This window comes from Pectinophora gossypiella, chromosome 18 (assembly GCF_024362695.1).
Source record: "Pectinophora gossypiella chromosome 18, ilPecGoss1.1, whole genome shotgun sequence".
NCBI classification, from domain to species: domain Eukaryota; kingdom Metazoa; phylum Arthropoda; class Insecta; order Lepidoptera; family Gelechiidae; genus Pectinophora; species Pectinophora gossypiella.
In genome coordinates this window covers 11,667,939-11,689,031 of record NC_065421.1, presented here as the reverse complement: position 1 = coordinate 11,689,031, position 21,093 = coordinate 11,667,939, and the positions used below count along the sequence as shown (strand labels likewise).

General features: G+C 38.3%; 2 protein-coding genes across 5 annotated transcripts in view; both read right to left on the bottom strand.

The window, feature by feature from the left end:
* Positions 1-8,264, bottom strand: part of LOC126374867 (zinc finger C2HC domain-containing protein 1C) — a 52,079-nt gene extending 43,815 nt beyond the window's left edge. For all 3 annotated transcript variants that reach the window (XM_050021630.1, XM_050021632.1, XM_050021631.1), the window contains exon 1: positions 7,775-8,264. In XM_050021630.1, the coding sequence (XP_049877587.1) occupies positions 7,775-7,813 (39 nt within the window). In that variant the 5' untranslated portion in view covers positions 7,814-8,264. The remainder of the gene's footprint in view (positions 1-7,774) is intronic.
* Positions 8,265-15,116: 6,852 nt separating this feature from the next.
* Positions 15,117-21,093, bottom strand: part of LOC126374987 (uncharacterized) — a 90,353-nt gene continuing 84,376 nt past the window's right edge. For both annotated transcript variants that reach the window (XM_050021803.1, XM_050021804.1), the window contains exons 7-9: positions 18,897-18,988; positions 17,805-17,892; positions 15,117-17,070 (exon numbers count right to left, since the gene is read on the bottom strand). In XM_050021803.1, coding sequence (XP_049877760.1) covers positions 16,853-17,070; positions 17,805-17,892; positions 18,897-18,988 — 398 coding nt within the window. In that variant the 3' untranslated portion in view covers positions 15,117-16,852. The remainder of the gene's footprint in view (positions 17,071-17,804; positions 17,893-18,896; positions 18,989-21,093) is intronic.

The following is a 21,093-nucleotide window of genomic DNA, read 5'->3' as shown; positions in this document are numbered from 1 at the left end:
GTGTTTTTACGGCTAATTAGCCGGGACCAACGGCTTAACGTGCCCTCCGAAGCACGAAATCATCTTACTTTTTCGGACAATCAGGTGATTCAAGCCTGAAAAGTCCTTACCAAACAAAGGACAGTCTCACAAAGTGATTTCGACAATGTCCCCATCGGGTATCGAACCCGGACCTCCAGATCGTGAGCCTAACGCTCTAACCACTAGACCACGGAGGCTGTTAAAGAGAAGCAATATAGGTAACAACATATTTCTATACGTAATGTGATCCAAATATTAAGCAACAATTATTTTTATATATGCTTCTGCCATTACATTATATTTTGGAATAATTATGTACCCGAGTAATGAGAAAATAGGTAATTATAACGTTAAAGCTGTACAACGCCATCTATATTGTTTTTAGTGAATGTAGCCTGGAGAGTCTCTCATTTCCATGTTAATCTATTGTTAGATTTATCGTTATCAGAATTAGAATGCATCAAAGTAGCTAGCTTCCTACAAATATGACGACATACATTGATATCCGCTACAAAAATATTGCATTATGATATACTGAACAAAAGTGTTATTGATTTTGTAGAAAAAAAAAGAAATCCGCACGCGATGTTAACGTGGTTTATAAATGTAAGCAAACATTCATAAATGAAATGCAAATATTTTCAGACACTCACATTACATAAATTACAGCGATATAAAGAAAGAAAGAAACTTGTTTGTTCTTGTGCAATAAAGTATTATTGATTGATTGAAAGAAATAAACATTTATTACTCCCGGACATCACAGACACAGACAGACAGGTACATTACATTCAACACAGGACGGAAACCACACGGGAACTAATACACAGAAAAAAAAGAAAAAAAAAACAAAACGAAAAGAAAACCAAGATCAAAAATAATTAACAAAAAAAAGAAAAACAAACCAAAAGCATAAAAATAATACAGCCATATGTTGAGCACAAATTAGTATGGCTTATAGATTGACTGTTTTATTGTTTGCCCACGACTGTATCCCGATTGGGGTAGTCAGAGGTATCCCGAATGAACTAATTAACCACGCCTCACCGAACTTTCTGTTAGACCGACGTGATGAATATGTTGGCTTTTACGAAGCAAAGCAATTGATAGCAATTGACGAATGCGATCGAACTGATTATTTTCAATTGGACGCAGTGCAATGCAGTCAGTTATAACATACCCCAATATGAACCTTTTATTCTCATAAGGACATATTCTGAAAAAGACGATTCTCAAAGAAACAGGGGGACTAAAAGGCCACATCAAAGCATCTACAAAGTGATATTGCTATTTGACATTTTGTTAACACTGCGCACATACTTTATATATTCGCAAATTTCAAATAGCAATATTGTTTTTTACATGAATTGCTTCGATTTGACCATTTTAATCTCCCGATTCTCAAAAAGACAGAATTGTAAGCAAAAAAAGAATAAATGGTATATGATGGTTGAGACGTGTCTTATGTGACACGTTAAGTACAACGCCATCCCCATGTGTCATCTGTGTGTCATGTGTGTGTGTATGCGTCGCCATGTGTGTGTGTTAAGTGTCTTGTGTGTCGTGTGTGTCTTGTGTGAGTGTCTTATGATTTTCAATCTAACTAGGTAAATTATATGCCTTTATACGACCCACTAGAAGCTAAAAGCCACCTTTGCCCTCTCTACTGTTATTTCTGTAAAATTATTCTTAGCACATTTTTAAAGATACACGCGCATTATACATAGTAAACTATTTATTTAAACGGGTAATAATGCATAAAACTATTATGGTGGAGTATGCTCCATACCCGTTCCTGTTAATTGAGGGGAGGCCTATGCCCAGAAGTGGAACGTATCATCATCAGCCGTACGACGCCCACTGGAACGTATATATACTTACTGTTTATATATTTATCAACCCGTTAAAATAGTTTTCATAGTTTATAAATAGTTTTTCAGTAAAGCAATAAAGTGTTATCTGTCTGCCTATCAGTACCAACACAATTACCAATGGATCGATGGGACCGTTGTCCGGGTATCCCAGTATTCAGGATATAGGCCACCAGCCTGCATGTTCAGGACGATCGGTAAACTGCTAACATGCAATCATTATTTATTAACGAGAAACGGCCAGAGTTATTTATAGTTCGTGAAAGGGAAGAGAAGTGAATGCGCTTTTATATTAAATGGGTATTGCTGGATTGTTGTCGTTTTTAATCATCATCATAATCTACATGCTGTGATTTTCTTCAACAAAACCTAGATTTCATTCAATGAGGCACTTTCCACGTTCTCCAAAAACAATTAAGATGGCGCTGTTCAGATTTAACGTGATAATTACCTACTTTCTCATTGCTCGTGGTAAATAATCATCTCCCTAATATTATCCCGTTGTTATCCCTGAAGATTTGACAGGTCCGGTTTTTTACAGAAGCGACTTGTCTGTTGTCGTTTTTAATATCTCATAAAAAATAATCAAGGTCCTCGAAGTTTATGTTTCGTAGAAGACGAGGATAAAAATATAAGTTTAAAAATTTATCTAACTTAACTACGGTAAAATTGTGATCTAAAAAGTATGAAACAATAAAATATTTCTCTGAAATTCTTCCGAATAGTGATGTTTAGGAGATAGCCGTCTCGTATGCCGTGGTTGGCAAACTCTTAGGACAGGTTGGCTTAAAAAGACAATAATTCCCATAGAATCATGAATGATAAAAAAGAAGGACTTAAGTACAGCACAAGTAAAGGAAAAAAAAATCAGAAAACCATAAAGTTAACGTCACATAAAAATATATGTTTTGCGATTACAAACTTTGTTTTGTTTAATAATATTTAATATGCATATTTAAAGTGCATCAACTTTAAATATTATAAAACTATTTTTTCAGGTAAGGACGTAATTACTTATAAATCGGAAATAGTTACATAAACATCCTATATACGTCCCACTGCTGGGCACAGGCCTCCCCTCAATCAACCGGAGGGGGTACCTATGTATATTATATGTATGGAGACAACAGTTTTTCAACGGCAAAGCCTCTCAGATAATCGTTGGTAATTCACGCCGTAAATTACCGTTTAAGGCAGTTTGTACGAAATCCTCGGTGCCCGACTTGGAGTCGCATTTTTACCGATATTTTTGTTCATCCTAGAGCAGCTTAAAAAAGTGTCGCTTCAAAGATGAAACAGTATCTTATCTAACATAACTGGAAGGTTGTTGACACCTTGTAACGAGGTTAATCCTTTTTTAAAAGCTCTAGATTAATGAAGAGATTAGGGCAGGAAGGAGACAGTAACCAATACTGATAGTAGGGTTTATAATAGATCATATTTGAGGAAGACCGAGAAGGACTTATGATGACCAAATTGGAGATGTCCTTAGAAAAGGTTCAATACGATCTACTCTGAACCGGCGTGCGTGTATGAAGCGATTGATGAATGTGGAGGAAGCAAGAGAAGTGTGTCAGGATCGAAGCAAATGGAATTCTATAGTCTCTGCTTACCCCGGTGGGAAATAGGCGTGAGTTTATGTGTATGTATATTTGAGGGTTCCTTAACATCATAGTTATAAGGTTTAATTTTCCATGCTGGCTCCCGTTTATTATGTATAAGTGTGACATTGTTAAATGTACTGTGTGTAAACGGCGTCTCTCGTTCAGTGGTTGAGCGTTGGGCTCACGATCCAGAGGTACCGGGTTCGAATAAAAAAAAACTTACTTTGTGAGCTCTGGTTTAGTTAGGACAATATAGGCTGATCACCTGATTGCCCGAAAGAAATATCGTCCGTGCTCCGTAAGGCGCGTTTAGCCGTTGGAACCTTTTTTTTGACGTGACTTATTGTAAATTTGCCGTAGGTGGCATTAACTACTTGGCCGGACAAATGGGCCGGTACAACGTTTAAGACAGCAGGCCTGAGGGTGCCCAGTTGGGCGCGAACCGCGGCTCAGGGCGTCGTCTGAGAGGAAAAAATATTTGAAAGCATTAACCGACCCTAGATCATTAACCGATATCGATAAGCATTGATTGAGTGAAGTCGTCGACCCTGCCGGCGGGGTCGGTATCGGGGTCCTGAAGTGTTTGGTGTCGCGAGCTGATTGGCTGCCTCTATGGCTAAAGTAATCGGTTCGTCGAGATCGTATATCCTTCGGACGCCGATACTTTTCAGTACCGTCCCTAAGCGAGATGTATTCGGAAGCCGCAACTACCAGAGGATTTGGAGCCGTTGGACCCGGCTACTACGTACTCTTATGTAAGTACGTAGTCGTTACATAGAGTCATGGCAGGGGCATTTGGCGGCTCAATAATAACCCTGACACCAGGCTTGATAAGGTTGGTTTATTTGTGGCTCTGCCCACCGCACTAGCGATTAGATAGAGTATGCCACAAATAGAAACAAAATATAAGTCTTTTATCTTGTTTATCTTATGCCATAAGTACTTTTATGATGATGCTTCCTCTGATAATAACATGTTTGTTCTTCTTATCTTAGATTGCATTATCTTGATGCGCAATTTTCCTTTTTCGTTATCAATCTGTATAGCAAACGTGATGTATGAACAAAAAACACAGTTGTTTGTTCGTGTGGGTTTATGAGGTGGATTACCAGCCTCATCAAACCTGGTGTCAGGGTTGCTATTGAGCTGCCTAATGCCCCTGACACGGCTCATGTAACGACTACGTACTTACATAAGAGATCATCTTTCTTTCGGACAATCGGGTGATCAGCCTGTAATGTCCTACTCCACTCCAATCTCATCAGTCATCCCGTATCGATCGCCATCGACTCGCAAAGAAGAAGAGTCATCCCGTGATCATAGCACTTGCAACAGTGTCGAAATATCGGGAGTCTCATATCCCTACTTTAAACGCGGTAAGAACCAGGGCTCGTAAAGTGAGTTTTTGTGATATTCGAACCCGGGACCTCTGGATAGTACTTGCTCAACCACTGAACCACGGAGGCCGTTTACACACAGTACATTCAACAATGTCAGACTCATACATAATAAACGGAGCCAGCATGGAAAATTAAACCTTATAACTATGATGTTAAGGAAACGTCAAATGTGATATATTATAGACCCTACTATCAGTATTGTTTACTGTCTCCTTCCTGCCCTAATCCCTTCATTAATCTAGAGCTTTTAAAAAGGGATTAACCTCGTTTCAATGTGTCAACAACCTTCCAGTCATGTCAGATAAGATATAGTTTCATGTTTGAAGCGACACTTTTTTAAGCTGCTCTAGAATAATAAAAAAAAATCGGTAAAATAGTGACTCCAGCTCGGGCACCGAGGGTTTCGTACAAACTGCCGTAAAAAAACGCTCCGAAGAGTCAACTCAGTACCTGCCCTAGTTCACCAGTTCGATCGCTTGTCATGTGGAGACCACTGGTGTGAAATTCCCGGGATTTTTCCCACTGGGAATGTTCCCAGCAGTAAAATGGCGCAAAAGTTATGTATTACCTAACCTCTAGGCAGATAAGAGCACAGGGGGGTTAAAAAGGCCACACCTAAGGAATTCATCTAAAAAAACAATATTGCAACTTGACAGTTGCGCATATAAAAGTAAGTGCGCAATGCAAACAAATGTCAAATAGCAATATTGCTTTTTAGATGAATTGCTTCGATGTGGCCTTTTAACCCTGTTTTATTTGTAAGCCAGTTAAGAGTGCGACGTTAAATAAGAAAAGTTTGTGCTAGTAACACTTTGACCCCTCTCAAACACCGTAATCCGTATCCAGCTAATCTCGTCCCCTCTCCCCAGACAAAGTGTTCACAATCCACGAGGACGGCGTGCTGCAGCTAGGAAAGGACAAGTTGAAAAAGGAAAACCACCAATGTCCCCACTTTGGGAATATTCCCGGCAATGACATATCACCGGTGGAGACACCATTCAATACAAACCATCGCTGCCCCGATGCCCCACATCGCCTATTGACTGACGACTGACAGCTCAGCTATTATGTCAATGACACATTACAATAATGAAAAATGAATTGTTTTTTTTATTGAAATTGGGTTAGGTGGGGTTGAAATTGCGTTGTGTGGTATGCGGTAGAATTTTGTTACGTAACGCAAATAGTAATATGTGTGTGTGTGTGTGAATTGTGTGTGTAGTAGTAAAGGTTCGCCTTTGCAAAAATAACGGAAAGCCGTGACCTGTACTGGGCTTAACGCAATATATTGAACTAGCTGTACCTGCGACTTTGCTCGAGTAGAATTTCTTTAAGAACTATTTCCAGACTTATTAAAAGTAGGACCTACTTTTTTTTGACGTGACTTATTGTAGATTTTCCGCAGATGGCATTACTACTTGGCCGGACAAATGGGGAGCGCAAATCTACAATAAGTCACATCAAAATATATATATATATATATAATTATGACAACTAACGGTTCAGATTTTCAACACTGTTTACAAATAATTTGCTAGGCTCAGTGACTGCACTTTTGCTGTTTAAAGAAAAGGTTTTACGGTTTACGATCTACTCTGAACCGGCGTCCGTGTATGAAACGACGAATGTGAAGGAAGCAAGAGAAGTGTGCCAGGATCGAAGCAAATGGAATTCGATAGCATCTGCTTACCCCGGTGGGAAATAGGCTCAAATTTATGTATGTATGTAAGTAATTAATTAAATTCCTTATAAACAAGGATCTCAATAACAAAGTAGAGTTCAACTACAAACTAAGCTAAGCCCTCAGCTCTCCCCATTTGTCCGCCCAAGTAGTTAATTCCATTTGCGGCAAATCTACAATAAGTAAAAAAATCACTACTCCCAAGTAAATAAAAAACGAATCTATTTACGACATCCATGATAATCATCTGTCTCAGAGAAAAATGACTGTTATCAGGTGACGTCAACCATAGTTCGGTTCCAGTGACTGCGCGCCCGGGGTCAAGGTCCAAGATTCGAATCCCGACCGTTTGGAAACGGTTGTTCTGTTGACTTACAAGTTGACGATAAAGTAAATATAAATAAGATCTACTTTTTATAGCTTTTTTTACTGTTCATAAAAAAATATGTATTATAATTAGCATTTACGTACCTATGCCTTATTGCAAAAAATATTCAACTCCAAAATTAAATGAACTTAGGTAGGTACCTACCTATATCGGTAAAAAAAAATTGAAAATTGTGTAGGTAAGGTTTCGTACAATACAAAGTTTTGCCTGAATTATTGTATTGTTGATTTGTCTCGGCTTTCACTACCTACTTATTCGAACAATCGTAACTAGGTATCATAAGCCGCATCTGTCATCAAAACAAAAAAAAAAACCTTGATCGGACCCCTTTACTAAAAGATATAATACCTATTATGTACATCTTGTCGTGTCTACAAAACGTTTGAATATAAGCTTTAATAACACACCCTTAAAGTTAATTAATTATTATCCCCAGAATTGCAACCTTGAACCCAATATGGCCAGGACCCTAACATATGGATTTCGCAACAGATGACGTCATAACGGATAATAACTTTTTTACATACGTAGGTAAAGTTCTTTTTATAGTGTTTTGTCAATGATTTTTGTTGAAAGTAGGTCAGATTTTTTGCTTTAAAATTGTTTAAAAAAGACGCTGATATTGTATAGGACTATCAATTGATTATAGAATTTCAAGTACCTAGGGATAAGTACCTAAGGCTAGTACGTACGTAACCCACCTGCTATCGTCATTTTTAAACTGGATGAAGGTTGAAACTTAAGTAAAAGCACTGAATATTTAAATACTACTTACGCAGTGCTAACGGTAAAAACTCAAAACAACTCACCTGCATCTGTAGCAGCCTAGATCCTCCGGTCTTCTCCATCTTCCAAACTTTCTGTTCCGGCACAATTTCTCAAGTAAACAAACACACGAAAATACCTAACTTGTACGTAAACTATTAAGCTGTTACTCAAAAACAAAGTACCTAAGTACAAAAACTTGTCAGGGGAACAGAAATACTACATTTGATTTTTGCAAAACATAAATCCCCCGAAATGCCGATACAAAACTACATTTTTGTCAAAGACCCTCAAAATTTGACACTTGTCATTGACAGTTCAAAACGAAAACGCGCGATTTTGCAAATTTTTGAAATTAGAACTCGCGCACGGCGTAGAGTTTTTAATTTTATTTTTTAATTTGTGACTGTTTAAATCGGCGGGCAACGGGCGGCCGCGTCGCGCGTTCTCTCGTACCGATTAAACGAGTCGGTTGCCTTGCGACGAGCGCGTGGCGAATCGAGAGACGCCAGACATGGCACCAGCCTGCATGACTGTACGCTGAGTAATCGACTGACTGCACCTACACGCCCTGTAAACCTCTACCAACTTATTTTTACCGCTTATCGATTACACTTAACAACGTAAATATACTGTATATTTAACGTTTTAAGTGCTATTTTTATAGACGTAACGAATTTTTAAGTGAAACGAAAACCTTTGCTAAATATCACAGGCCGGTATTCGCTATTGCTTGCAAATCAAAGTAAATTACACTTTATTGCTTTGCGATATGGGAGTAAATAGCCGAAAACGGCGGAAGAAATTAGCAAGCCCGTAGTAGGATTCAGTGAAAGCGATGCTATCGGAGCGATTACAGTGTTGCTTTGGGTTATTATCGTCATACATTGTGCTTAATAAGGAAACCAAATTAAGTCTTAAAGACGAGCCGGCCGGTCTGGATCTTGATAAGATGAAAATGCAGTTATTAAACACAATTCACTCTTGTTGAGATGTTTCTCTTAAGATTTTTTTACCAGACTACTCTCTGGGCGTTATTGAACTTTTTAAATTGTAGAGCAGCGCAGACAGTGTATGCTTCATACTCCCTCTTAACGTGCCTTCCGAAGCACGGATCATCTTACTTTCGGACAATCAGGTGATCAGCCTGTACTGTCCTAACCAAACTAGGGATCACAAAGTGATTTTTTATTGTGATATGTCCCCACCGGGAATCGAACCCGGGGCCTCCGGATCGTGAGTCCAATGCTCAACCACTGGACCACAGAGGCCGTTACCTATATTGTTACATATATAGGCTGTATTATGTTTTATAAACGCGAAAAAAATCTAAGTCTATGGTTTTACCACAGGTGTTTTTCTTATTCTCCTTAATATATTATATTGTATAGGCTATTATTTATTATTCTTCTTTAGTTATGTTGGTATTATTATTATGTTTACCGTGCTCCAATGCATAATCTTCTTTCACCCTAAGGTTGCCTGTCAGACTGCTGTTTAGCAATAAGGCCGCCTATTGTGCTTATGTTTTTATTCGTATGTTTATGTCCTTTGTATATGTCGTTGTGCAATAAAGTATTATTGATTGATTGATTGAGTTTCAACAATAAAAGACAAAGTGAGCCAAAGGCGTTTATTTTACAAAAGTTACATACAAACATTCATAATGACATGCAACATGCTATACGTACTGCGTACATCCACGACACATCTACTCCAGCACTTATTTGTCGATCTCAGATCTATCAGCTACTATACTAAGCCAACGACCTTATAACACTGGTATCTTTGCAAGTTGTACTTTTTGCTCAATAGATGGCGGTATTAATAATGTCAAACTTTCATATTTTAGGGTTACGTTTAAAAATGGTAAAGGGAACCCTTATGGTGTGATCCTTGTCTATCTGTTTATTTTTATAATGAGGGATTTTCGAGGATCTCTCTCTCTCACTCTCTTTATTTAAGAGCTTCGCTCTTGTCGGTGGAGTAATCGCCATTCCTCTCTTCTTCCCGCCAAATCCTTCACCTCCTGATACGACACGACCTGCACCTTCTCTTTTATTTGTTTCATAAATGTTCTCCTATTTTCCAGGATACGTTCCCGAAAAAAATATAGATGGCGCTGTACAGATTTGCGTTCGTTTAACCTTCTAATTTCTCGAGGCCACCGACCTGGTGGCGCAGCGGTAAACGCGCTCGGTCTGCGATTGTTGAAGTTAAGCAACTTTCGCAAAGGCCAGTCATAGGATGGGTGACCACAAAAAAAAGTTTTCATCTCGAGCCCCTCCGTGCTTCGGAAGGCACGTTAAGCCATTGGTCCCGGCTGCATTAGCAGTCGTTAATAACTACCAATCCGCACTGGGCCCGCGTGGTGGTTTAGGACCCGCCGAGTATCCATCCATAGGGAAGGCCCGTGCCCCGGCAGTGGGGACGTTAATGGGCTGGTGATGATGAACCTTCTAATTTCATGGATAACATAATACATCTTTTATGTTTGTTTTTGGGTATAAATTATGCCCGTTGTTATTACACCCAGGCACAACCATTATTATTCTAATGAAAATAAAGAGAAGCAATATAGGTAGCAACATAATTCTATACGTATCTGATCCAGATAACACGCAACAATTTTATACGTGCCTCTGTCATTGCATTTTTGATCAATTATGTATCCGAGCAATGAGAAAATAGGGAATTATCACGTTAAATCTGAACAGCGCCATCTGTATATTTTTTGGGAAGCGTAGCCTGGAAAGTCCCTTATTAAAACCAAGAGCCACGCTCTTGTCGGTGCAGCATTTTCCATGCTACTTTTTAGGGAAAAATAGGGCAGTGGTTTCCCTCTTGCCTTCCGCCCAAACAGTAAAGATATTATCGAAATGTCGTGAAGGTTTAAAAATATGCATTTTCGGGTATGGCAACACTGCATTTAAATCTTATTTACTAACTTGCTTTTTTTAATAGGATACCAGTGATTATAAACTTATCGTACCTCAGTCTACACAGCTAATTATTCGTGTTACCTCGATATTAGTTCGTATAAATTGTGTCATACACTCCCCGTTCGCCGATACCGATCCCGCCGGCGTGGTCGACGATTTTACTCATTCAGGGTCGATTGATTCTTTCAAGGCCGATTGCTTATCGTGCCTTTCAAAGCACGAAACATCTTATTTTGAGACAATCGGGTGATTTCGGCGTGCATTGTCCTAACTAAACTAGGGATCACATAGTGACTTTTATCGAATGTCTCCACCGGGAATCGAACCCGGGACCTCCAGATCGAGAGACCAACGCTGTACGTGCGTTATTTTTACCTTTAGCTGTGTAGACTCATCCTCACATATCTAACAAGCTTTCATTATCTATATCGAACAACAAAAAACACGTTCGTAATAATTATCGTCACACAAAGTAACTGCAAGCATCTCTTACAAAAATATTTATACTGACGAAACCAGCGTCTTTTATTGCTGCCTAGAATTACAAACATAATATTAAACATTTAATATAAATTATTAGAATTTTCATAATTTTCATAATCTTTAATGAATATACGGAACAGCAGTGAATTCAGATAATGTGTTCGTAAATTTCATGTAAATATCCATCTTGCTTTTTTGGTTACAAAGAGTTATTAGTTCTGGATAGGATCTTATATTTATTTTTAACACGCTTTTTCATCATAAGACTTAAACAGTGTTGTTGAATAGGTCGCTTTATAAATAGAAGAAAAACATATAAAATACTTAAACACAGATAGAAATATAAACTACTTAATATATTTTTTTATTCCTATCACCTTACAGTCTCTAACTAATCTATTTTTTTTTTATTATTATAATACACAATTTGCTACAACATCTATCAGCCACATTGCAAGATCTTTGAATAACAAAAATAAATGCAAAAAATATAAACACAATATTATTTCAGTGTAAGCAGCATCGAGAATTCTTATTAATTTTTGACCAAAGAAGAGGTAGTTTTTTTATTTATTTTATACAAAGTCCCGACTTTTTAAAGCGTTTTTCAGGATTCCTGTTTGCGGGAAAATAGATTACCAAGAAATTACTTATAAAACTGAACAATGCTGGCTTTTGAACTGCCCTTTAGTTCGGTAGCGATTTAGGTACACTCTTATCTTGATACACTTTAGTATCTTGTCACATTAATTTTTGACAAATTGAACTGCAAATCTCACTAAATGTCAAATATATGTTATAATGCGAAAGGGTTCTAAAGTTGGTACTTATTTTACAACGATGACAACTACTCATACTCCACAAAATTGTGTCCTCCCAAAAGAAATAATTTTTATTACGAATAGATAGAGCTTGTCCAGTTTCATGAGTAAATTCACTCTCTTTGGTCAGAAACTATTTTTTTTTATCCGCCATCAATATAGGGCGTTTTCAGAATCGGGATGTTCATTGTTCAGCCTTTTGACCGTTGCTTACCGAAGCCCTTTTGTACAACAGTCAAAAAATTTTGATTCATTCCGTTTTCCACAAAATTTATTTTCAATAATGCAGCGCAAAAATTACAAATAAAAAATAAACCAGGGATGAAGGTGGGTTTAAGTATTTGACAGGCAAGCAAAGTTCAGTCGAATTGTATGATAATTGGATTCAATTTTTCTTGGCTGTCAAATACTTTTACGTTCATCCCTGGTTTATTTTTTATTTAATTTGTAATTTTCGCGCTGCATTATTGAAAATAAATGGCAGGCTAACGTGAATCTGCTTGTCCATTGTTATTAGTTTATGTTGATGTCTGCCAAAAGTCATATTACTATGAGATATTGCCTACTTATATCAGAAATATGTTGTAATCAGTGGCGCATTTGCCCAAAGGCCCACTAGATCCGGATCTACGGCGACGGGGGTTAAAATGGCCACATCGAAGCAATTCATCTAAAAGCAATATTGCAATTTGACATTTCTTTGCATTGCGCACTTACTTTTATATGCGCAAATGCCGCAATATTGCTTTTTTCGAAGATGAGTTGCTTCGATGTGGTCATTTTAATCCCCCAGATATTCGGTCATATAAGGGTATAGGGCAGGGGGGAAATCGTGACAAAAAATATCTAACTCAAAGTAAGTAAGTACCTAAATATTATATTGTGTAGGTACTAAAATCTCGCGCACATTATGGCGGATCCCACTGAATCGCATCGTACAACAATATGAAACGATTTCGATAAATGTTTTAAACTTTACAAGACATTTCCAGGATAAACTTATTCTAAGGTGGGCAATGGCGGCCTTATGGCTAAGAGCGATCTTCTCCAGACTTCGGCAGAGAAAATAGTAGGTACATTGGCAATATTATAAGAGCCGAGAAAGGGTCGGCTGGTACTTACATGGCCTGGGGCCTAGGCGACCAAGTCCGCAAATCGGCCGCTTTTTTATCATTTGGGTTATGAGGGGGATGACCGACCTCATCAACCCTGGCAGGTTATGCGCCACTGTCTATGGTACACTTAAAAATCTTGCAATGCAGCATTCGGCGGGGCCAGGGGCGATCGTGCCTTGCCTAGGGTCACACATCACAGGTATTAGGTAAATAACTTTAGGCAGTCTTTGGGTAGGTCGGAAGATTTTAGCGTCTATACATATACGTCAATAATTGTTCTAATCACACACATTTAACTATTATGCTACGCTGACGATGCGACGCCGTTCAAAGGTATCGTGAGGTTGTTCGGAAAATTGACTATCAATACGTGGAGTATTTCAAAATGAAAGGTAGATAGCGAAACATAGATTTCCCAGAACACGGAGGATAAAAAACCAAATGTGCCGCGACATCGACAAATTTCGGATGATACGTGATAATCGCTCTATCACGCGTAACGCGATATAAATTGAGAATTTCCACGACTAGACGCATAATATTGTCTACGTAGGTATATAAATAACCCACGCAGACCTTCCTGGCAGAGAATTATTCTCTAATTCAGATACTTTTATTATTTCTACAGAACTTGAGTTGTCCTGACATATTTACCACACGAACTCCAGTTGCATTAGTTAGCGACATTGCTATAATATTCTCATAAGGCGCAATTAAAAGTCGATTTTCCAAACACCTTTTAAAATATTTCCCAAAGTTTTCTATGACGACAGATGTCCTCTACCGACCGTATCACTACAACTAACATCGATTTTACTTACGTTAATATTCGAATTTCGAACTTTATATTTTCTCTTTGGTGTTTTAGGGTCAAGTGCAATTTAGTCTTAATTTGAAATATATATTTTTCAACGAAAAAGGGGAAATTTTCAAGTAATTTAGAGGCTTGTGACCTATTCTGTAATTGGCCTGGTTTTATTTTAGGCAGAACGGTCAGAAGAGAATGGCAGTGGTTTGCGTTAAAAACCGGCGCAGGGCGGTTAAATTAACAAAAGACCCCGAAATAAAACGGATAAATATATGGAAAATTAGTTATAACTTATTTCCGTAACCATAATGTTGAGAAACCTTTTGTCAAAAACATATTAAGTACATCCTATTTTTATGTTATTTTTATCTAGTGTAAATTTTCTCCCTGATTTATAATCATAGGTTGATTAGAATTAACAATTAACTGAAACGAAACATTCGTCATCACCCAATCTTACAAAAGGTTGTTTCATAGCGAATGCTCGAGTGCTTTATATGAACATACCTTTTCACGTTTGTGCGATACAATTTAAACTCTTTTAAACGAGTTAGTCCACTTTGGTCACAGTATCCCGTTTGTCACACAAATTCGTTAAGTATATATATTTATATAAGCTGTCTAAATTTCACCTCTCTCTTTATTTAAGAGCTGCGCTCTTGTTGGTGGAGTAATCGCCATTACTCCATAGGTAGGGCGTGTAGAACGATGGTTGCCCCAATCGCCAAATTCGAATCGTCAATCGCTAAATTTACTATGATGCTAAAAATATTATTATTCAAGAGTAACCACGCGTTTGTCACAAAATGCTTTTTTTGAATGTTTTTTTGGCTGTAAGTAGATACTTCCGTTGCCGTGACAAACGGACCTTCCAAAAATCTATTTTATTACGTTCGTGACGAACTGACATTTTGGAAAACAATTGACAAACGAATACAGGGACGCGTCATCCGTAATCCGTAATCGGAAATCGGAAATGAAAAAGGGTCAGAGATACATCCATCGCATACATGTATCAGTTTCACGTTGACAATCAGAATTAGGATAATCTTTACTTTCCGCTTTAAAATCCAAAGTAAGTATATACCATTATGTCACGCAGGGTTGACAAATAGAATGAGGGATTCTAGCCACATTTTAACACGTATTAACCTAGAAATCCTACTTCAGTTCGTCACTGTCTGGGACTCCCGCGCGTTTTTTGCTCGGAAATTCTACTCTAGTTCGTCTCGGCAGTGGGGACGTATTGAACTAGCATTTCGAAATACGCTACCGGGACCAAAGTGGATAACCTCATTCAAACATTTAAACGAGTTCATTCGGTAGCATTACCAGAACCTATACCCTGAGTCAGTTACGTAAAATATTCCAAAAGATTGATGTATCCTTACAAAACATTATACTAAACTATTCCTCTTTTCAGATATAAAATATTTTGTAAATGGGACTCTAAATGAAACTATAGTTAAAGGGAGATCTAAATATACCAAAGTATATCATATTCCCTCTTTGGTGATAAGGGTTTCAACTTATGCTAAGTTTTATAGGATATTGACCTTTTTGAATTTGAATAACAGACCTATATATCGCGTTTTGTGAGTACTGGTTTTGTCAACTTATTTCATTCTGCTAAGATGGTGTTTGCGAAATTGTATTAATATTACGTAACCACCCTACTTATATCGCATTGGCAATAAAAAGTTAACAAGTGGTGAATGTTTCTAAGTAGTTCTAAGGCAGGCAAAGATTTGAGGACCATACAGCCGTCAACTTAGTCTTCGAAATTCACATCCAAAAACGGCTTAATCCTTTGTTTTCAGTTTTTAATATCCGATTAAGTCGAAACCTTGTCTTCGATATTTGCCAGCCAATCGAATTATTAGTTTTTTTTATTGCTAAGACGATTAGTATAAAGAAGGAATTGATAGAGAATGTATCATGAAAAAACCAGTACTGTTCCGTTATTAAAATCTAATGTATCCATAGGCCATAGGTATAATTTGAAAATCTAAGACTCCAAAGCTACATATATCTATGACAAACATTCAGATAGAGCTAGAGAACATGCAACTATGGGGTGCCTTGTCACTTACAAGGTCAAAGGTACAAATGACTCCATTGTTCGTTTCATATAAAAAATTCATAAGATGCTTTGTGTTTCATAGAACATTCCATAAAATATATCTCGTATATAATCCTTTAATTGGCACAATTCAGTATCAGTGACCAGCACGTCAGCTTTGCAATAATTGAGCAATAAATAATACGATTTTTCTAAAAAGTATACACCGAAATTCCTCAAATATATAATAATATTTTATTTTTTTATATATATTTTATAATTATTTTGTGCTCGTTTACGTTAAAAAAATATTATAAATAATATTCATAATTATTACAGGGGTAGTGATATCGCCGACTAAAAAATATTTGTATTTAGTGTCGTCAAAGTGTGAGAGTAGGTATCTGCAACGAATAAGGTATATATTTCTTCATCACCCATTTTCTTCCCGTCGATCTTAAAAGTCTTTAAAGCTGCCCTATGTGCATATTTGGCAGAATCACAAAGATACTCTTTCTTATTTTATTTATACAGTACTCGATTATCTATCCAGGAAAGAGCATTTTGCAGATACCATGCAAAAAGAAATAATTTCTTAATTCATCGTTAGTACCCAAGATTACATTTTACCTGGTACGTCTTTGGCAGAAGATCTGACATTACTATGTCTATTCCTAATGTAGCTGTTGGTGTTCCGAAAAGTAAACAAATAAATAGGTGACTCTCGTCAATGGAGACGTTACGCAAGTAAACATACATCGTGCATGACATAGTGTTCACTTAATTCCACTGGGTTATACGTTAGCGAGGGAAGACATAGACATAGAACATGGCCAGGCGCTCAGAATCTGTCTGGAAACCCAGAATATCACTACCCCTCCACATCGCCCTTTACATCATGAAGTCTCCACAGTCGACGCCGAAGTCCCAATCGTCAGAAGTAGCTGCGGCTGCGTTATCATCGTATTCGGCAAGGGCCTGTTCGTAGGCCGAAGCTTCGTAGGCTGTGACACCATCGAGCATGGAGCAGGCTTGAGAGACGTTGGAGTGATGCATGATCGGCATGGCGTGGAGTGCGAAGTCTTCTCCTTCTTGGGACCAGGTGAGTCCTGGAACATTGGAGAACATTGGAATTTAATATCGATCGCCATCGACTCGCAAAGAAGAAGAAGGTTGGAGAAGAGATTTTGGTTGATTTGATAGTAGGGAATACAATTCCGATTTCGCGAGATCTCGTAAATTTTTTTGGGATCAATACCAAAACATAATATGACGAGATCCCATTCGATATAGACGGGATTGGGCGACTCTCCTTGAGTTATACTTTTTGTTTTGCTTATGCTGATTTTCAAAGAAAACTTAATTATGTAGTTAGTAACGTTTTTGTTTTCTTTAAAAAAATATTTTGTTTCAATTGACGTCATTATCACAAACAAGCAGTTTTCATCGTTTTCAGCCATCCTAACTTTACATTATTTATTACCGTTGATGGGTTTGCTCTTGGCCTCAGACTTGCCCGAAGGCATTGGCGAGGCCTAAGATGGAGCGAGTTCACCGAGAAGGTGCCTGTTCATTCTGGCCTTGAAAGCACCCGGGTTATATGCATTCGGAAATACAGAAGACGGCAGAGAATTCCACTCTTTCCACTCATTTTATTTATGAACTAGACGAGATCCCGCGGATTCGGGATCTCGCGGGACTGATATTTCCAATAAAAGTAATAAAAAAAGTAAAAGAAAAAAATAAAAAAGGGAAAGTAAAAAAAAGAAAAAAAGTAAAGTAATTTAAAATGTATTTAAATGCTATAAATACGAGTAAATGTTAAGATGAAAGTAATACTCACGTCCACTCCAGACCCCATTAGGTAGGGTAACCCACCCCCAGCCTTGCCCCCAAGCCAGCTGGTGGTCTAGCTGACCCGCTAGAGGCACCTGCAATGATATACATGATATAACACGAGCAGATGTAAGTGGTAGAGCCAGGAGGTGAAAGTTGATCTAGACTTTAAAGAAACGCCAGGTCAACAGTACTTTAAACCAGCACGTATGGAGATTTTGAAGTGGAAAAAGCTAAGGTATGTCGGTAGGTATGTACCGTAGTTGGGGGGGGGGGGGGGTTTTCCGATATATCCGTGATTGTAGTTTTGAACGATGTTTCTCATGTTTCTCTAAATTGTGAACCATAATAGGGTCTGACTGTGACATAGATAAATTGAAAATTGCTAATCTAGAAATAGAAGCCAGTCTAAGATCAAAAATCAATCTCATTTTACTTTTCGACTTATTTTAGAATTTCATTTCTGAATTAAGTAACAATGAGTACGACGTTTGACCGCTTTTATTGATGACGTCACAGGATAGTATTCCGACTTCCGTTTTGACGTTTCGTAAAGAGTACGAGTATCTCATTTGACTAGGTCGTCAAGAAGCCCATTGTGTTCCTGTATTCGATTTACATAAATGGTTTTTTAATAATTTGTCATTTTATTTTTTTTAGGTCCTACGCGGCTCAAAACACAATATGGGACTGAAAACAATGAGGGACTTCCAGGGTACTTTCCCCAAAAATAATATAAAAAAATAAATTCAAAATTCAAAAATATTTATTTTTCAAAATTGGCTTACAAAGTTAGCGCTTTTTGTACGTCAAAAAATTAAATTACATATTATATAACTAGCTGTAATACTACTACCACATCGGAATCTGTAACGCTGAGGGAAAGACGTGGCCAGAAAACCTCCCAGCACAGGGCCCTAGTCCTACTGTTTCATGTTTTCCTTTTCTTTTTTTCTTTTTTTTTTAAAGTCATTAGAAACACAAAAATGTTCATGAATTTTCCGACAGCAAAATTCCATCAACAGAATCATGGTCTGAATCATCCCTTGAAGTTTTTGGTACGGGCGTCACTAGCACCCTTTAGGTATAACATCATCACCTGTCTCTTGATGACGGCGACCAGCCCACGCCCGTCCAGAGCGCCCACAGCGTTCCTGCTGCTCCGAGAGTACATCTCTGAGGACGTCGCTGCTGAGGACAGAGAGAAAAGATAGTGTTTAGAAGGTAGGTGACGGGAAAAAGGAGATGGAAAAACTGAGGTTTTCCTTACGCTGGACTGGGCGTTTGCCTCACTCAGCACAAGTCGCGGCGTGAACCACGACGCTGGTATTATGTGGACCCTGGTGGGTGAGGCACAAACTTCATTTGTTTTTTTTATTGTTTTTGGGACATAATCTTATATGGCGAGGAGTGGATATCTGTACTATACACCTGCGTGAGTTAAGGAATCCACTTCCGCATCATCAGCATTCCATAACAATGCTGATGTCAACTTTACATGTAAGAACTAGATTAAGAAATTGTATGTTGTTGCAATAACCTAGTTTAAGATTTTAGATGTATGCAGTTTATTATTGCATTAGGTCAGTATATAAACATAAGTAACTAGCTCTAAGATGTTCTTTACACTACGTTCTCTTGAATAAACGTATCGTGTCTCCCGGAGTCTGTGTCTCAATTATCTACACCTTAATTCGTGCGCATACGCAAGCGTGTTGCTATGTTATAAATGTTGTTTAGCAAAATTTTACATAGACATACGTCGTCAGTTGTATACAGAACATTCCATGGTCAAAGCAGTCTTCTTCTATCGTGTGGGTTGTGAGGTGGAATACCAACCTCATCAACTCTGGTGTCAGGGCTCATGTAACGACTACATACTTACATCAGTAAGTAGTTACCGGGACCAACGGCTTAACGTGCCTTCCGAAGCACGGATCTTCTTACTTTCGCACAATCAGCCTGTAATGTCCTAACCAAACTGGGGATCACAAAGTGATTTTTGTGATATGTACCCACCGGGATTCGAATCCGGGGTTAGCCCAATGCTCAACCACTGGACCACGGAGGAGTTATTCACGTAAATGCAGTAGACCTTTTGAGACAGAAGAATCTCACTAGTTCGACGACCGAACTAATGAATCTAGTTAGATAACTCGCACTAACGATTGTGATTTTTAGTCGCTCTCAGTTCAGCAGAGAATCAAAAAAACAACATTCAGAGTTTTCCTCAAACAGTGTAATAATGTTAAAGATAACAGGTCGACGTTTTCCAGGATAAAAACCGGCTCTGACGTCGACCCGCCATAATTTTATTAACCGGAAATTGTAACTGTTTTACAAAAAATCCGGGTTTTGGGTGATTTCTGCCCACGCACCGGAAGTCTGGGTAAAAACGCCTCTCTCCCTAATAGTGTAGTTCGTTTTTTTGCAAATAAACTCAATTTACGATAGGTCAACCTTTATGTGATACTGAAGAAAATAATATTTAGTAAACTTGTTTTAAGGCGATTCTCAGACTGCCCCGCTTGATGCAGCGTAGCGCGTGGATGCGTGTTCTTCCGTTGATTGTATAGAAAATGCATCCACGCGCGTTCATGCGGATCACGCGCATACAAGCGGAGAAACATGCACCCCCGCGCGTAGGTGCGGGGCGAGACGCAAGGTATGGCACACCGAATCCCGCAGTGCCGCGCGTGATTTTAAACGGCTTTGAATGAAATGAGAGCCGCCATGCGTTAATCTACAAAACGCCCCTATGCGCGTGAGTGCGTAAAAAACCCGCACGATGAAACAGGTCTGCACTCCCGCAGGTACGCGCGTAGGTGCGTCGACACGCAACATGCAGCATGATGCGGGGCAGTGTGAGAATAGCCTAAACGAAGGTGGCAGATGAAGACCTAGATGGACGTACATTGAGTACGATCTACTCGTATGGCGTGCTTGTATGAAACGATTACTGAATCTGGAAAGATAAGTGTGGAATGGAATTTGGAACCGGTGGGAAAAATAGGCGTGCGGGTGATAAAATATTTTGTTTTTCACGATGTTTCTTCGGCCGCGGATGATAATTATCATTCAATCACGTATCAACCCCGTTAATAACCCTCCTTTTTTCACCATTGAAAACATTTATTAAAGTTAATTAAATTAAGTAGTTTTTTATTATTATTAATTATTTGTACACTTTCTGCCTTCCCACTTTTATTGACACCCCACACCATGCGGGGTTGGCTGGAAGAGATCTCTTTTAGAGATAATCAACCTTTTGTACCTATTTTTATTTTTGTCTTTGT